At 39.7% G+C, this 19,178-nt stretch overlaps 1 protein-coding gene across 1 annotated transcript in view; it reads left to right on the forward strand.

Annotated features, from left to right (window-relative positions):
- Positions 1-19,178, forward strand: part of LOC138977971 (uncharacterized) — a 59,729-nt gene that overhangs the window by 17,768 nt on the left and 22,783 nt on the right. The window contains exon 2 of the mRNA XM_070350580.1: positions 10,191-10,520. Within this exon, the coding sequence (XP_070206681.1) occupies positions 10,191-10,520 (330 nt within the window). The remainder of the gene's footprint in view (positions 1-10,190; positions 10,521-19,178) is intronic.

Below are 19,178 nucleotides of genomic sequence, written 5' to 3' on the forward strand. Positions count from 1 at the left end.
AACTGTTTTTCTGTTTACCGTATTGAAGATTGAAAAACGAAATATTGAAAATTGAGTCGTTTTTCATTTTTTGTTTTGTGAAACTGAAGATGAAAATTGAATTAACGGTGGGTACCGTCATTCAGTACCCGCTATTACGAGCTAGTCGTGTGACAGAGAGTTTTCTTGCACACGAGACTGTAGATGTTTCACGACGGCTTTAGCCGGAGTGAAACAGCAGCAGTCGAGTGTGCAAGAACACTCTCTGTCACACGACTAGCTCGTAATGGCGATTATGTCTCACAGCTTCAACAGAGGAGAGAACAAACACGTTTTGCGTACTCACGCTTGATAAACCTAAACACAGGAGCAGCCATTGTGGAGAGATCTACTTTTTGACGAAAGTGAACGAACAACTATGAATGACGTCTCGGTATATGTGAATGACGTCACAGTCATCGTCACAGTCTGTATCTTTTGAAGCATTCCATTCTTCATGACGTCTTTCTGTGTCTGCATCCGCGAAATGTTTGTTCTTTCCGGGGTCTTTGTCATCTATGTTCAGAACTCTGTCCTTCTAGTTTCAGACTAACAGGCCTCCTGAGCGAGCCACTTTCCAAGGGAAGCTAAACTCGCGTATGGAAACAGTACTGTAGTCTGGGATGCCGTTTTCAGTATTCTCAGCGTTGAAGAATTTGTAAAGAGATGACACGACAACAGCAGGAGAAATAAAAGTCGTGTGTGCATTTTGGGGCTTTTGGAGGGACGATTTCGAGTTTGAATCCGTTCTTGCACATGCTCCAAAGCGTGTAACATACAATCTTGCACACGTTTGCTTTAGTAGTGGCAAAGAAGGAAAGCGTGTGACATATAGAGATATTATTCTTGATCCAGTTTGAACGTCTCCTGAGTACATTTCTTTTCTGGTCAATTGCCTACCTACTATGCCTGATTGAAAACTTAATAGTTTAGCGTATTTAATACTATTAGGGTAACACTTTATCCTCTTTCTTTTTCAACCACACACACACACGCACGCACGCACACACGCACGCAAGCACGCACACACACATACACACACACGCACGCACGCACGCACGTACGCACACACACACACGCACGCACGCACACACACACACACTCACACACACGCACACACACACACACACACACTCACACACACACACACACACACACACACACACACACACACACGAAAACACAGATGCATGAAGAGACAAGACAAGACAAGACAAGACAAAATCTTTATTATCGAGGGTAATAGATAAGCAAGAATATTGCTTTTTTACATCCAGCCCTCGCCCTAATATAGGGTCAACAAGAACAGAAAACAATATAATCAAATAACTATCACATCAAACTTATAATACATTATATATATATACAGATATACATTTGTCATGCTGCATTTTAAGTACAATTTCCAATAATAAATATGTCAATTTTTAACATATCTTAATTTAGATCTGCATATTATTATAATTTAGTTTAACATGCACATACATTTTAAATGAATTGTTGAACCATTCAGCACATGTTTAGTTGCATTATGTGCGACATATAATTTTTTTTGAAGCTGTCTGTGTTTGTTTTATGCTTAAGAAAAATAGGAAGTGAGTTCCATAGGACCGCACCTGAATATAGAAGGCTTGATTTGAAAAGGTCAATACGTGGAGTCGGTGTGATGATTTTTAGTCTGTTATAGTTCAAAATAAAATTATCACGTAATGTCTCCGGTGCATATCCTGACATCACTTTATGCATTATAACACCTTTATTATACATTAACCTTTTTTGAAATGGTAATACTTGCAAATTTGTATAATCAGATTCTGAAGGAGTGTGATTTTTTAGCATAATAAGCTTAACTGCTCTTCTGTGAAGACTGGCTAAAGGTTTCAAAACATTAGCACTTGCACAATCCCACACAGTGGATGCATAATCAATATTTGACAAGATGTGATTGTAAAAAAAAATCTTTCGCGAGTGGAGATTCAAGAAATGTTTTATTTTTGATAACTGATATATTTTTTGGGAAGCAATCTTACAGATGTAATCAATGTGATCATGCCATGATAAATTAGTATCAATCTTTACATCAAGGACTTTATGGTGAGACACTTCTTCCAATACTTGATTTTTAATATAAAGAGGTGGAATGCTCAATAATAGATTTTGTCGTTTCTGTCTTGTGGTTATTAGCATAAATTTTGTTTTAGTATGGTTAAGAGACATATGGTTTAACTCTGACCAATTCAGGAGTGCATCAATGCTTTCTTGTAGAGTTTTTGATAAATAATTTATGGAATGGTGACTAGAATGAATAGTAGTGTCATCTGCAAACAACTCACAGTTATTATGTATGTACAGTGGTAAATCATTGACATAAATGGAGAACAATAATGGGCCTAAAACAGATCCCTGTGGGACCCCATATTTCAAAGTACTTTCATTTGAATATGATGCATTAGTAAATGTAATTTGTTTTCTATTTAAAAGAAAAGATTTAAGAATATTAATGGTGGTGCATTGCATGCCATATATTGACAATTTCCTAATGAGAAGAGAATGATCAATAACATCGAACGCCTTTGCAAAATCAACAAACAGTGCTGCAGAAAATTTGTTAGAATTTATGTTGGTTAGCCATTGATCAATTAGATTTATAAGAGCTGTATGACATGAGTGCTTTTTGCGAAAACCAGATTGTTTTGGATGGAATAAATTGTTTTTATCAAAATGTGCTAAGGCATGTTTATATATATGTTTTTCCAAGGGTTTTGAAAGTGGTGACAGGATTGAAATAGGCCTGTAATTAGAAGGATCAGAAGGATCACCTGATTTAAACAGAGGGATTACCTTAGCTTGCTTAAATGCTGTTGGAAAATAAGAAGTGGTAATGCATAAGTTGTAAATGTATGTCAAGGTGTCTGTTATTACAGGAGCAGCTATTTTCAATATTTTACTGTCTATTCTATCTACACCCCGGGTTCCTGTTTGTTTGAGATGAACAAGTGCAAAGTAAACTTCAGACACAGTCATGTGTTGTAGCGGCATTTCTGCCTCTATTCTCTTGGATTTGCAATGATCTATTAAGGTATTTAAATCATTTTCTTGTGTTCTATCAATAGGAATAACTTTTTCTCCCACTGTAGAAAAATGTAAATTAAGTTTATCAGCAGAAATGTTTTTCATGGCAGTTGGGTGTGAATTAGAACGCTTGTTTGTTAATAAATTAATGGCTTTCCAAATTGATTTTGAATCTTGTTTAGATGACACTAGTTCAGTGAAATAGTTTTTCTTTTTAGTTCTTTTTAGGGAACTTACATTATTTCTTTGCCGTTTATATCCTTCAAAATCACCCTTTGCTTTCAAATAATCCCTGTGGTTTGCAGCATCTTCTGTTTCTTGATCAAGCCACTTTGGTTTCTCAATATGTCTAACTCTGTGCGTAATTAATGGTGCATGTTTATCATAAATAGAAATAAAAATATTATACCAATGCTCCAAAGCTTTATCAGGATTCTGAAAGCTATAGACTTCAGAAAGAGGACTGTGAATTAAATCAGAGAGAAAATCATTTTTATTAAAACGCGAGAAACGACGATAAGTTACAGTTTTATGTCCAGCTTTAGGGATTTTAATACCTTTCCTTGACCAGGTAAGACAAACTGGATAATGATCACTGCAAGATAAAATAGGAACGCATGTTTCAATAATATTTTGTTTTTCTGACACATAAATATGATCAATAAGAGTTTTAGAAACAGCCATGACCCTAGTGGGTAACTGAACCATTTGTTGCAAATCAAAGCTATTAATTGTATTATTCCAATTTTTATGTGGCTTCATTAAATCAATATTAAAATCTCCTAAGAGCAAGATTTCTTTTGAATCCAGTGTTGCAGAGTCCATCATAATAGTAAAGTTATCTGCCCAATTTACTCTTTCAGAAGGGTTTTTATAAATAAATCCTAATAGTAAGGGCGGAGATCTTTTCAATTTAACTTCAATCCATATTGATTCAACTCCATGAACCTCAAGATGAGCTAGTCGTTTATATGTAACTGATTCACTTATGTAAACAGTAATGCCTGTTTCATTCGTTTTAACAGGATCATTACGAATAAGAGTATATCCTGGAACAATGATGTCAGAGTCTAACACATTATCTGATAGTCTGGATTCAGAAAAACCAAACATATGAAAACTTTTTCCAGAATTAAAAAGTACATTTGAAACATCAGTCATTTTGTTATATAAATGATTAATATTCAGGTGTCCAATGCGAAGCCCTTCCTTATTTGGCCAAGATGTTTTAGTTGAAGTCATGGTAATGTTTATAATTCCACAGCTTTTTTTCTTTTCTTTTTTTTCAAATAATGACGAAAAGCAAGTAATGAAAAGTGACTACTTTTTCACAGACTATACATGCCTGTTGAAAAGTTGCTTGCAATTTGAAAAAAATATAATACAGGTATATAATAACAATAATTATAAATGTTATACTAACAATTCCAAATTCGTAATAATAAAACTGAATGATGTCAGCAACCCAATATTGTCAGACACTATATTTCCAAATCTATATACCACCACATACACAAGGTGAAGATAAACACCACTTAGTCAACACATCAATTCAGTTGAACTCATAAGTACACTGACAATTGATGAAGAATTAAATAAATTGCTACTAAATTCAAAGAGAATTAAAATGTCAGGAATCCGTTGATCCTTAAATTCAGAAATAGCAGCAACACCGTCATATAATCATATTGATGCACTTACAAATGTAATCAACTCCTTTTGATTACATTGTTAACAATCATATTATAAACAGAGGAAGTGTACGTATTTTGTTCTCACAAAAAAAGATAGCTCAGCCATGAGCATTGTCACAATTCGAAATTCATAATAATCAAACTGAATAATGTCAGCAAATCAATCTTATCATACACTCAATGACCAATAATATACACCATAACGGACACAAGGGTGCAAATAAAGACCTCTTATTCCACACATCAGTTCAGTTTCACTCATCATTTATTTTTCAAATGATGCATAATTAGATAATTAGCCGTTCATTTCACAGATAATTGCAATGTCAGCACTTCGTTGATCCATAAATTCAGAAGTAGCAGCAACACTGTCACATAATCATAATGATGCATTAAAAAAATGTAATCAGATCCTTTTGATTACATTGATAACAAACCATATGATAATAAGCAGTGATGTATGTATTATTTCTCACACAAAAATAGCTCAGCTATCAGCATTGTCACAAGGAGGGAAGTGATTGATTGATAATAATAATGTCAATGTTATATCAGTTGTTCAGTCTCTCTCTTTTTCACACACACACACACACGCACACACACACACACACACACACACACACACACACTCTCACACACAAACACACACAAACACACACACACACACACTCACACACACACACACACACACACCATTAACAGATCTAATGTAAGAATTCAGATCTGACAGCGTCAAATTGAATCATAACACTAATGTTTACTTCAAACTAGAGTTTCAAACGCAATGTTCATTGATGCGTAGGCTGAATGATTGTTAACATATGGACTTTTGAAGGATGAGTATGGCAACCAGCGTGTAGAGTGAAGATGTGGATTGTAATTCATAGGGGGAGGAAACCAAGGTGGTAAAGACTGATTATTTGCCCACCAGGCATATTCAGGTGATGTTTCTCTTTGTATTGCCTGACCCACACCTTGGGAGCAACCGGTATGTTTTTGATGTCCAGCCACTGCAAATCCTGGTGGCTGGATATGAAGAGGCGGCGATGGGATTGGCAGAGCTGACGGCATGCTTCTGTTGGCGGACATTGGAGTTGGAAGTAATGTTACCCTGCCACCGGTTCGTACTGCTGGGCGATGGTTGAGTGAGGGCAAACGAGGCTGACCAGCATATTTAATGTTGCATGCCAGCCTCGCGATTCCTTTGGGACTTGGGTGTATAGAGTCCCAGTACAAAGCCTTTCGTGGTGCTCCACTCTGGGTGGTGAAAGTTTCAGTGTGGTCTGTAAAGAACCATGGAGAGAACCCTGGAGAGAGAGAGAGAGAGAGAGAGAGAGAGAGAGAGAGAGAGAGAGAGAGAGAGAGAGAGAGAGAGAGAGAGAGAGAGAGAGAGAGAGGCGCACACCAATACTTTTATATTTGAACGTTGACATCATGTATTTGGAATCTCATTCTTACATGTTTACAGAGAAAACAACACATACACATAACAAGGACAGGAAGTCAAGTGGAAAGTGTGTGTGTGTGTGTGTGTGTGTGTGTGTGTGTGTGTATGTGTGTGTGTGTGTGTGTGTGTGTGTGTGTGTGTGTATGTGTGTGTGTGTGCAGACCTGTTTACCCCCCCAAATGAAAATCAGGAATGCAGCTGGTACTTTTCCGTAATTTGAGGCATCTTTGAGTAATCTTTTTTATCAACCATAAACCAGCTTGAAAACGATTAAACGACATGTTTATTCGCGCGCTATCATGCAAAACAAGTACAAAATTGATAACCATGTTTAATAACAGTATTGTACTACACACACAGAAGCTCGATGACACACACACACAAGCACACGACACCTGATATATAATATGCAAGTTAACTAAGACAAGTTTACATTATCTAAAAAAACACCACAGTATTCAGGGGCGGAGCAAGAGAGCTAGGGGGGGAGGGGGGGGTACAACCTGGGGTCCAGGGGTTGGGGGGGTCTGGCTGAAGAATTTTAGCTATTTTATTAACAATTTGTAGCTTATCCTTGATTTTAAACATGATAAATTGGTGTCAGCAGCCACTCATTATTTCTTTTAAAGTTAGTATTAAATAATGGCAATTTATCTTCATTGATATCTGCTCCCGACAACAACAACAATTTCACAGACAGAAAATGTCTTTAGTTTCTTTTCCCCACAGACTGAATTTTTGTTTTGCTTTTTTGCTTTTTAGACAGCAAGGGGGGGGGGGGGGGGTGTCCGGAACCCCTGTAACATCCCCCCACCCCCACCCCTCCGCCCTTGGACTATTTACAGTCACTTGAAGATGCATGTGAACAAAACCACCTTACATTCTGTCACATCAGACATCCTGCATTAAAACCAGTCATAATAACTCTCTCCAGAAGCTACCTTTAATTTTAGAGGACCGATTCGTTTATTTCATTTAAACATTTTGTTGTAAGTTTTTCGATTCAAAGAACTGTGATCTTTGCTATATTGGAGAAATATTAATGGAGATCAGTTTTAGACTCAGAAAGACTTGAATTTCGGCAACAGCCAAGTAACTGATGAGCGCGACCATAGACCTACATCTATGTCTCTGGCGCGACTGACCGTAGTGAGAGATCGGTTCGCAGGTCTGAGAGATTCTGTGGAAGTAGAGACCTAGGTCAAATAAACTCGATGCGAAGCAGGCTCATGTTTTGCCAAACATAATTTCGTGTTTTTGTTTGTTTCCATGTTCATTTGTGTACTGCATTTTGTTAAAACTAATGCTGCGTCTAACCTCGGGACAACGTGCCGCGACGTGACTCGTAATTGACTAGCTTTGTTGTTGCACTGATCTCAATTTGATCACCAAAATGAATGTGGTTCGCTCTTCTTAAACTTCACCAGACACCGCCACTTGACTTAATAGTTTTGCCGATATTTCTGTACAACTTTCTCTTTTTTGGTTGGCATTTCGTCCCCACAGAGATCGGCCCTATATTACCCTTCGGACCAATGTCGATCTCAAATCCGCGGAATCCGACAAATACCTTGCTGTGCACATGCGCAGAAAAGGCTGTTTCGGTCAGCCTTGAAATCACAGTTCTGGTGACTACCACAATTTCGACTTCGAATTTTCACGCACAAAAAAGGTTCTCTCGACCGGAATTTCCGGAATTTTCGGTAGTATTGCGTAATACCGGAATTTAGACCCCAAATCCGTAATAATTCCGGACAATCCGGGAGGGTAAACAGGTGTGTGTGTGTGTGTGTGTGTGTGTGTGTGTGTGTGTGTGTATGTGTGTGTGTGTGTGTGTGTGTGTGTGTATGTGTGTGTGTGTGTGTGTGTGTGTGTGTGTGTGTGTGTATGTGTGTGTGTGTGTGTGTGTGTGTGTGTGTGTGTGTGTGTGTGTTCCATTCATTAAGGTGTTGGATTGTCATGTCCACCTAGACAATTCGAATGAAAAAGACACTTCGCAGTACACTATAATGTACGTGACCACAATGTTTTATAACTACACTGGGACATTTTGGCTTTTGGACCCTTGGGACCCTCTACAATTCTGCAGTGGGGGTCCTTGGGACCTCTAAAAATTAAAAGTGGGGTTCCCGGGACGCACTAGGAGCTTCCGTGGGGAACCCTAACCTATTGTGTACACACATTTTGTTTTTCTGGTTTATTTTTTGAGTAGAAAATGAAAAAGATCATCCTGGGCTGACCGCTATAATATTTACAAGAGCTCATCTAAATTTACTAGTTCTCGTTGGTGAAATTGATGACATGATGCGCTCATACAAACGGCAATAAACTTATTTAGGCGACTCAGCGAGATGATAGTGACGTTTTTGATGAACGAAAACAGTAATTTTTGCGGTATTTATAAGTAAATAAATGTGACGGCGCACGAGAAAAGTGTTTCTTGAAATGAAATGTTGAGGTCATGAACTAGCAGACAACAGATTCATTATATCTTTCTTAGTTTGAAAATGTCAAGCGTGTCAAAGCTATCGGTTCCAGCACCCAGATTTTTGGAAGCTCAGAAGGTACAAAATATACATAAACTGTGCACAGGAATTCCAGGGCTGTATGCAAACTTACTTTTTTTTCACTTCGTGTATTTTAGGATGAAAATAAAACCCACATCTTTGTATGTATGTAATCAGAAGTATATTATACTGGACGTATTTAACTACTATTACCAGCAGTCGGCACGCGGTGATACATATGCCCTTTGACCTTTCCTTGGGGATATCCCGTACTAAAAATAGAATACGGGATTGTGGGAAAACTGTTCAAGGACACTCACGCACTATCATATTTGATTTTCAATACACGACTCAAAACCTTTGGGATAAATCAACAAGAGAGGCAAACGTCTTACCACCCCGCCACAAGGCTAACAAAACAGAGGCGTGAAAACTAAGACTGAGAGCCCGGGTTTTCGAATCGAGCATTGTTGACTCGTCGTTTTCCCCGTTCGTATTTGTGTTTTGTACGTGTTCTTGATACCATTATTTCATGCAGTCGCGGTGTTGCCTATAGGGCAATCAATTTTCACCAAAGCCGATGCTACTAAAAAAAAAGATATGAATCGGTAATTCTGGAAGTACTCAATAATTATGCAATGTTTTTATTATTTGGATTCATTACACCATCCAACACGTTGGGAATGAAGCAAATAAATAAAATACAAGAATTACGAGTTCAGAAACAAATAACATAAAATTGCCGTCGAAGCGGATCGAACCCGGGACCACAAAAGTAAGAAGTAGCACATGATCAGACGCTTTACCAACTGAGCTATTTTGTCGCACTGTATGCGTGGGAGATTTTAACTTCAAATATTACACTTGAGTTCTCGAGCGTGGTGATGACTGACTCAATTTCCCAGTCTCTCCGTTCGTATGTGTGTACTGTTCTCCATATCTCACTGTTCGGGGCTAGTTCAGTTCATAACTAACCCTGCGCTCCCGGTCACTTCGTATACATTTGGAAAGGGCAATATCAAGTAGCGATAATTTCAAGCGTGACCGACCTTATTGATACGAAATGCATTCACCAATCGCCGAAAGGCGCTAACGTCATTGCATAAAAGGATTTTTCTACCCAAAATCCTCTATTCTCGATGACATACTAAGGAGTTAGTTTGGGAGAACGACGATCTATGGACGGTTTATTATATAAAGGGAAGCAAGCAATTAAAAACGGGCGTCGATAGAGCCAATGTGGACTTGTAGTATTTCATCCACTTGTGATATAATAGATTTGAGACCGTATAGAGTCCAACATGTTTAACATGTAAAACACGGAAGCGGGTTGTGTGACTTGGGTACATCCTTCTTTCTCAGCCCCTGTCACAAATGGCCACAGTCTGTGCAACCATACTTGATTACCAATAATGCAGTGGTGCACACAACAACTGCTCTTTTCTTTTTCAGAAGGAGCACGGATCTGGAACTGTCAGGGCGACAGGAAGTATGTAGAGGGATATGAAGACCCGTCCCTGTACTGCACCATTAACAGCACATCCACTGTGAGATGGACAGTGGTCAAGGAGACTGGAGCCACACTGCACCTGGCAACATGCTATGGGCCAGGCAACTGTACGTCTCCCTACACCTACTCCGTCCTACATATCGACCACTATATCTCACAGACCCGAGTTAGATTCAACAATATTGCTTCCGAGTTCTCCGGGGAGCTGACCTGCCAGGAGACACTGACAGACGGGACTGTTCTGACCGACACTTGTCCGCTGAACGTTGCACGTGAGTTCTGTATCTAAAGCACATTTTGAATCCCTGAGTATCATATTGAGTCTGTCTTGAAGTTTGGCACACACATAATTATAATGCCAACTAGTCAGCAACGCCAAATGTAAGGGATATTGCTATTCTGACCTAGGTACAGGAATATGAACTTACAAAATCGAACATTTCAAAAATAAATTTTCATTTGATTAATATACTTACCCGAATCACATAAAAGCATTGACGCAGTCGAAGATGCTATAGGTCTGAAAATGTTCTCCCCTCTACAGTTAAGGGAGGCAACCCTTCAAAAAAAAGCTGCCTCGGTGCGTTAGTCAGTGCGCTACTCCCTGGGAGTTATCTCCCCTACGGGACATCCAGCGCCACCACCAACTGACAGCACGTGGCTTGTCATTGCGACTTTAATAGAATATGTAGAGGTTACATGCCGAGTCTCAGTGATTATCACAAATAATGGTCGAAGTTAGCGGATCATGAAAAATGCGAGCTTTAGCGATTTTTTTTTATGACTGCGAACTGAGACCATTATTTTTCATAATCACTGAGACGAGGTGTGTAACCTCTTTATTCCTCCTTTCTTCAGTTATTCAAAGAAAAGAGGAGTTTTTTTTTGCGAAAGTTTGATCGAATCCTATTCACTCAACTAGTCAACCTGCGCAGGCGATCGACTCTTAATGCGCGGTTGTATAGTTCCGTGCAAATCATTCCATTCTGTTAAAACTTCTTGTCAGTTTTCCTATTTTGGACTAAAATCAAGTACACAGATATGCTGTTATTCTGCTGTGGCGGCAAAGGCAGATATTGTGTGTTCTGTATATGTTTTGGTATCGCTTAGGATAATCATAATGTTCTTTCGTCAAATGGGAGTAGCAGACGAACTTTTGCACCCGTGTTCCAACGTTAAAAACTGTAGGGAGTTCAGTTTTCTGGGGAAAATAGTGTATGAAACCGCTTTATATTGTTTAAATTGATGAGATGTGTGCATTTGGTTGCGTGTGATCTGTTTATTAAATGAAATATTGTTGAAAACTGACCGTCGGATTGCAGTCTGTAATTGTCGAAGAAACTGAGTGAAAAGAAGGGGAACTACTCTTGTCGCTAGACAAAGTATGAGTTACTTGCTCGGGAAATTGCTTGTGATGAACGTTTAAGCACGGCAAATCTAGATTCAGAAAACAACCGAACTCATGGATTTTATATGAAGATTCATGTGTTCAGGCCTGTAGTTGTTAATTTAAATGCGGTATGTTTGTATTGTTTGCTCCAGAGATGTATACTTCGTACGTTAGAGCGTTCGGAACTTTTCAGTCGCAAAAAGTAGTACCGAACCAGAACAACTTCTCAACCCATTGCACTATCGAGGATTCAGGCTGTTGCTGGGTCGTTTGTTTGTTTGTTTATTTGTTGCTTAACGTCCAGCCGACTACGCAGAGCCATATCAGGACGAGGAAGGGGGGGATGAAGGGGGCCACTTGTCAAGCGATTCCTGTTTACAAATGCACTAACCCATTACTTGTGTCCCAGCAGGCTTTAGTAAAACTAAATTAATACCTACTGGAAGATTACCAGTTTCCAGTATGTTAAAATAGGCTTAACCTATCTACTGCTGGACTTACATCAGAACACTAACAGATTAAACTATACATGAATCGCGAGACAAGCGGCAAGAGAAGAGATTTTTGGAAAAAATACAGGTGAATGAGCAAGAAGGCAGAAAAAAGAAAAGAATTCATGAAGAAAAAGAGAGCATGACAGGAAAGAGGAACCAAAAATCTACCTAACAGCAAACTAGAAAGCTCCTGCGGTTCCAAAAACAGGAGGGGCCTTTAATTTCATAACCGCAGTGCCCCACTGCGGGATTGCTGGGTCGTTATTTGTTTGGTTGCTGGGTCATTATCGAAAAATAACTACCCCTACAAGTTTACAGAGGTAAAGAAGCAGAGGGGGGAATAAATAGAAACTATATAGCGGGGCCGGTGGGAGGGACTTAACTATGTGATTCTGGTAAGTATATTAATCAAATGAACATTTATTATTGAAATTTTCGATAAAATTACATATTCTTACTCCGAATCACATAAAAGCAGATATCTTCAACAAGGCGGTGGGAATCTATAGTATACCTTGGAACCTACTGTTAAGATCTGGAAAGGACTTGTCCCGCTGCCACCATGGCAGGGAGAGAACGTGAGCCTGATACCGGAGATGTCTCTGAGGTAAAAGTTCAGGAAAACATCTTCTGATTTCCAGTAAGCTGTGCGGAGGATCACAGTATTGATATACTCTGAAGTGGACTTGACCCGCTCCTGCTGTCACAACTTGAAGGCGGGCGTAGAACGGGGGATGTCCTGTCTACAGGGGTGGGACTCTCTTGTGATGAAAAAAGAGGAAATCCCTTTTTTCTAAGGGGGTTCGGGGGCATGCTCCCCCGATTTTGTTTTACATGGTACATTAAAATCTGTGCAATCTCGTGCATTTTGAGACTAAAATTCAACTCGTCTGGATCAGGTAAAAAAGACATTCTCCTCACACCCCCCCCCCCCCTCAACCCCAAATAAAAAATAAAGATCCCCACCAAACATAAAAAACACTTTTACACAACAATGGTAACATTGTAATGGTGCATATTTACATAATGAACCATGTATCCATAATCCAATACTGGCAATAGTATAATCCAAGTGACGCCCCAATATATTGAGGCTCAACATGACTATTATTTATCAGGAATTTTCAGTCAACACAATTTAACTCTCAAGCCTCCTGTGCTCTGTTCCATCTTCACTTCTCTCCATATCATTCAGTCAAGTTATAGATACTGTGAAGAAATGGGACGCGGAAAAATAGATTACTCCAGCGGAATTCGTAAGTTGTGTCCGCGGATTCGCGGAAAAGTCCCACCCCTGTGTCTAGTTCCGACGACGTTTCTCAAAATTGATGAAACGTCGTCTGCCTTCCAAAAAGCTGTTCGTAGAACATCATAGAGTCCTCCTGAACTGAGGACTGCTAGAGGCGATGCCCAAGTTCTAGAATCGTGCACTCTTGCCGGTGCTGGAGTAAGGGCTGACTGCCCCCCCCCCCCTTTTGTTTCTCACCACTCATAGATTTGTCTAACGATGGTAAAAAAAACACCTAGATAGGGTCAATTTAGAGAAATATCCTTGTCACGTTTTCATGTTAAAGGATATAAGAAGCAACATTGTTGAATTTAGCAGTTGCATGCGAGACAGGTAGTGGCCTAAGGCCCACCCGTTGACCAAGTCTGACTCGCCCAGCTAAAAAAAAACACCTACTGAGCGGTTGCACTCTGGTGACCGGTGGGTGTTGGTCTGGTTAGATTAAAGCCAGAAAGTCTGGTCTAAACCTGAGTGAAATTGACCGTAAGCTTCGTGCGTTACGTCTTCTGGACGACCGGAAAGAGCGTCAACCTCGCTGACTCGTCTTGCTCCTGACGGACGAAAGAAGTGAAAACTTCTTGCAATCAGCGAATCCAGTCATAACTCTAAAAAGAGAGCTGTGAAAGCTCAAAAGAAGAAGACGAACCTTGTCTTCAATAGAAAGACGAGAGTAGTGAAGCTAGTATCAGTGTGAACAACGAACAAAAAACCTGTGCGTCTACCTTTCGGATCGAACAAAGGGAGTTCCAGCCGACCAGGAGTGTAACCCTCCGGGGAGTGGAGCACTGATGGGGTTGAGCTTGAGTAAGCCACAGTACCATAGTCTCCATGAGGTAGCTGCTAAATTGTTCGTTATGAACCAGAGACAAGAAGACGTGTCTCTTGTTCGCTGGCTAGAGGCAGGAGAAAATGTCAAGCCTAATTCTGGCATTTTCTAGACTTCTACATGGAAGAATCGTAGAAAATGTCTTAAAACCGAAACCTAAGGAAATAACTTCCAGTTTCGACGAATACGCGTCCTCTCATATAAGATGGACCGAGATTCGCTAATCAAAGAACCTGCGAGCCCGAAAATGCAGCCCGATTAAACCTATACGATAGCCATGCTGCCATGTCGAGGAAGATATCTTCTTCCCGCGTGCGCTGAGAAACTGCGACGTTCCGTAAAACCTGTTAATGGGACCGCCCGTGGTGATAACGCTAACAGAAGCACCGCTAAAACTGCGGTTCTCTTGCGGGCGCCACGTATGCGGGCGCCGTGTATGTTTTGCACGCTGTACATAACCGGCTGGTTAATTGCGTAACGGAAATCGCTGCGCTAGGTGTTTCCCAAGCAGTCACCCATCCTAGTACTAACCAAGCTCGAAGTTGCTTAAAGGACCAGACCACGCTGTTTTAAAGGTTATTAGAACCACTAACCGATGACTGAAGGTTAGAGAAATGCACCTACAGATTCCAAAAATGTAAAGAAATTCACCGATTCGTAGCTTTATCATTGTGATTTAATTAAAAACGTTCCGCCAAATTCGTCTGCTAAACGAGACTTCGAAATGGCCGCCAGTAGACGAGAACCGGCTGTGACGTCATTTCGTGTACAGCTTAGGCTCAAGTGGGCGTTTGCCTACATCGAGCATCAACAACACGCCGAAGGAATGCGCACGGCTGCTGATAGCTATGAAGTATAGAAAAAAGGTTCAGGCATCAGTTGTCACCTTTTTCCGATGGGCTTACAACTTCTGCAGCAAGACTGATTAACTGGAAACGGCCAACACGATGTGCTGTGTTTCGCGACACTTTCTTCCAATGTGAACGCAGTTAAGCCGGCAAGAAAACCTGGCACACACAAAACAGCTGTTGCCTGACGCAGTTCCAGTTCCGACAATTGTTGACCACTCACAGGAGGTCAGAAACCGGATACCAATGTCATCAGAACGATCTGCTTTCACTAAACGCAGACGAAAGGAAGTGAGTACATGTATACTGAATGTGTTCTGTAAGGGATAGGGGTTCAGTGTCACTGGGCGTTTTTGTCAGACTGACAGTATTTGTAGTGGAATGGCATCTGTTCCTAATTTTAAGCACATGTGTTAAGATTACAGATTAAAACATATATCTGTTACTACATGTCCGTCCCCATGCACCCACCTTAAACTTAAAGTTCCCTCTCTCTCTCCCTCTTTTACACTCACCAGACCTGGGTAATCGATGAGTCTCAGGTTTAATCAGTGTCCGTCCATATACACATAGACATTCACACAAACACACACACGTTGTTATAGTTGTTATCTTTTAATTCAGTGTTGTATTAAATGGATAAAGAAATCGTTAATACAGCAAGCTTGCATGAATAATTTGCTGTTGTCCTTTTTTTCAGATCAGGTTCTGTAATACAGTAATTATAATTAATACAAGTACAAATTCATGTTTGCAGTCATACTCATAGTGTGTGAGTGTGTGTGTGTGTGTGTGTGTGTGTGTGTGTGTGTGTGTGTGTGTGTGTGTGTGTGTGTGTGTGTGTGTGTGTGTGTGTGTGTGTGTGTGTGAAAAGCACTTTGATACTTAAAACATCTGTGTTATTTGATTTTATTACAAAACTGCAGTCAGAATATTAAGCAGACCTATTCCAACAATACATTTTGATCAGCAGTAAATGTAATGTCAAATTATGAACAACAATCATGTGAGCAGATATATCTAACAGAAACAAATAGTCTAGCAAAATAATACAACCAAGTACATGTTCGGACATCATCATCCACATCAAAACATTGATTGTAGGAAGAGCACAACTCTGTGTTATTACCACTGCTTCAGTCAAACTGCCAGTTCAACTTTATCTCTGTGGTTTTTTTTTTCTCTCAGAGTAACATGGGAAAAAAACCTTTAAAAAACTTGCATGCTACAGAGCTGGATTGTTTCTAGTGATCATGCAGCATGATTTATCCGCATAGAAAACTACTGAAACACCTAAACAGAAATAACAATGTCTACAGAAAAAATCCACTGTTTGATTGCTGTCTGTAGTACTCCTCTTGCTAACAGTGGCATTAAAATAATTAAAACTAAGCTATGCTCTCTTGGGGGGGGGGGGGAAGTGCTCTAAGTACTTTTTTTTGTCTACATAGGCAAAACAAAACTATGCAATGTTTCAGATTTCCTGACCCACCCTATGTTTTTCCTCCTTATCCTGGACTATTTTGGACTCTTACAAAAACTTGTGTACTTCAAAAATGACAAATCTTAATTTTGCAGGCTTACAAGGAAATTGACTCTTCTCTTACAACCAGAATACACCATGATTTCAAGCAAATAAAAAACTACATGCACCTGAGAAAAAAACACTTTAATTCAAGAAGTTAGACCTCCTAACCCCAGCTTTTCAATTCAATTCAATACGTTGTTGATGTTGATTATGGAGCTTAACGTCCTCCCAGGTAACTAGGGATCTATATTGGGACATGATTTGTTATACAATGTTAAAAGTGTAGGGTGTAATGGGGGGGAGGGGGACTGCAGGGTGACGGGGTGTAGTCGCTAATAAATTTAAAGGTGCGTTTATTATCTAATATACCAGACATTTTGTTTTGGCTGGTGTACAGAATAACATCACATAAAATCGCACTCGCAAAACATACAAAACACATAAAATGTACACATCAGTACACACATAACCCAAACCACACATATCCATACCAGCACCATCACACACATATCCACATACATACTCTAGTTTGTACATTATAAAAATAAATACATTATGATTAATATCATTACTAGTCAACTTAAATTAAGGCTCAAAATAGGTCTTAAGATGGATGTTATTTAGTGTAATGAAGAGATTATAAAAACCAAAAAAAGCTATGAGAAAGAAAAGTATGAAAGAATTATGCCCATTCTCCAGTGAAAGTTCTGCTGATTGTGGTAACTTTTTTTTCTGTCTAAAACAGGCATCAGGTTAACTGAACGAGCTGTTTGAGGGGGTGGTGATCCTAACACTGGCCTATAGCAACACTGGCCTATGGCAGCTACAACAAAGCTCTGCATACACAGCAAGACTACAATGCAACAGTGCCCAGACTTTGACTGCTACAGCTAGACCAGTTGACAAAGCTCAAGTTGTCACCAAGCAGGACGCCCCAACTGGCGACCAACTATATAGACTGAGGCTGCCTATCTCCAAATCTGACAAAGCAAGAATTGTTACGCAAGCTCCACATTTCTGTTTGCAGTTTAAGCCGACCTTAAGTATGCAATGGTTATGCACATCCCCCCCCCACACACCCCGCAGTTGAGAGTTGTAATGTACCTTTTATTTATCTTACATACATTTGAAGCCTGTGTAGCTCTGTGACAGAAAGAGGTCTCTGATGGCAGCGACCAGACAGGCAGGAAGAACTTTCCTGTTCTTTCGGAAAGTCAGTGAGTGTGCAACTTGTCAGTATGTTCTGAACACATCAAAACATTTTCTTTAATTTAAGCTACATAATATCATGTGGATGCACTGATTGGGTGTAAATAATAACAGCAATTGGTACAGTCAATTCACTAAATGTGCAACAAAACCCTAATCATCAGACATTTTACAACAGCAAACTTCAACAGTCCTTTTACTTTCCTGAATGTCATTATTATTTATTAAAACATGCATCTAGAGCAACATACATATATATAAATCTTCTTTTATTAAAGTTCACCTGAAATTCAGGCTGCTTTCCCATGCAAAGTACAAATGCAAGTGTCCATAAACCAGGGTTTAATACATGTAGTATGTGAGTGAGTTCTGATGAAAAAGTGATTGTGTTGTAATATTGGTTATTACTGAGTGTTGATGTTACAATGATTACATTATAAAAACAACAACAACAGAACAATGTGAAGAGCAAACTTCTTCTGTGGGCATGCAAGTGAGTTAATCTTGTGTGTGTGTGAAACTATATTTGACTGAGTGTCACATTTAAATGACAACAGTTTTCTTGATAGCCTTTAAAAACAACAACAAATACATACATTTAAAAATCAAACAAATATAGGCACCTCAAAAAAAGTTGTATGTACACCTTCGTGGCTGGTGATGCATTCTTGCTCCCCTGCAAATTTTCATTCTACAGTGTACCTCAGGCTAGCTTCCTCTCTCTCTCTCAAATCTGCCCCTCCCACACAATACAACGGGAGGTACAGTGGCCACTCTGACACCAGTCTCTGAAATAATCAAGAACAGTTAAAACTGCGATGAGCTGTTGTTCTTTTACTCGTGAATGCAATGCATGAACACTTAAACAATATCCCACTTATTCGCGAGTGCGTTGACAAGGCGAGAGTGAAAAAATAGCACAGACTCGAAAGCAGACGATAAGTTCAGCACAGAGAGCGGGCGTGTTTACCTTTGATCGCTGAGACAAACAGAGTCGCAATTTTCATCGTCACTGTCTTTTCACTACTGCTGGAAGTGGCCTCCGCTCCTCATCTTTCATGCTTGATTCGAGGAGAGAAACTGGTAGTTCGAACATGTACGGTTCAATTTCGTCTGCAGTCACGCTTGTTGCCATGTTGGTAAACGGCATCTTCACACTGTGTGACGTCACGGATAATTTATTCATAAGCCAGTCTCGCGAAGATCACGCGGCACAATGGCGGGTCGTTTTGGAGAAGAAATCCGTCGCTTCGGTCACAAAATTCGTCGGATTACGGCCTTACAAGATTCCGAAGTAAACCAAACATTGTTGAAGACGGTAAGAAAGTGGTTTTCTAACTAACTGCA

Source organism: Littorina saxatilis, linkage group LG10, assembly GCF_037325665.1.
Source record: "Littorina saxatilis isolate snail1 linkage group LG10, US_GU_Lsax_2.0, whole genome shotgun sequence".
Classification (NCBI taxonomy): domain Eukaryota; kingdom Metazoa; phylum Mollusca; class Gastropoda; order Littorinimorpha; family Littorinidae; genus Littorina; species Littorina saxatilis.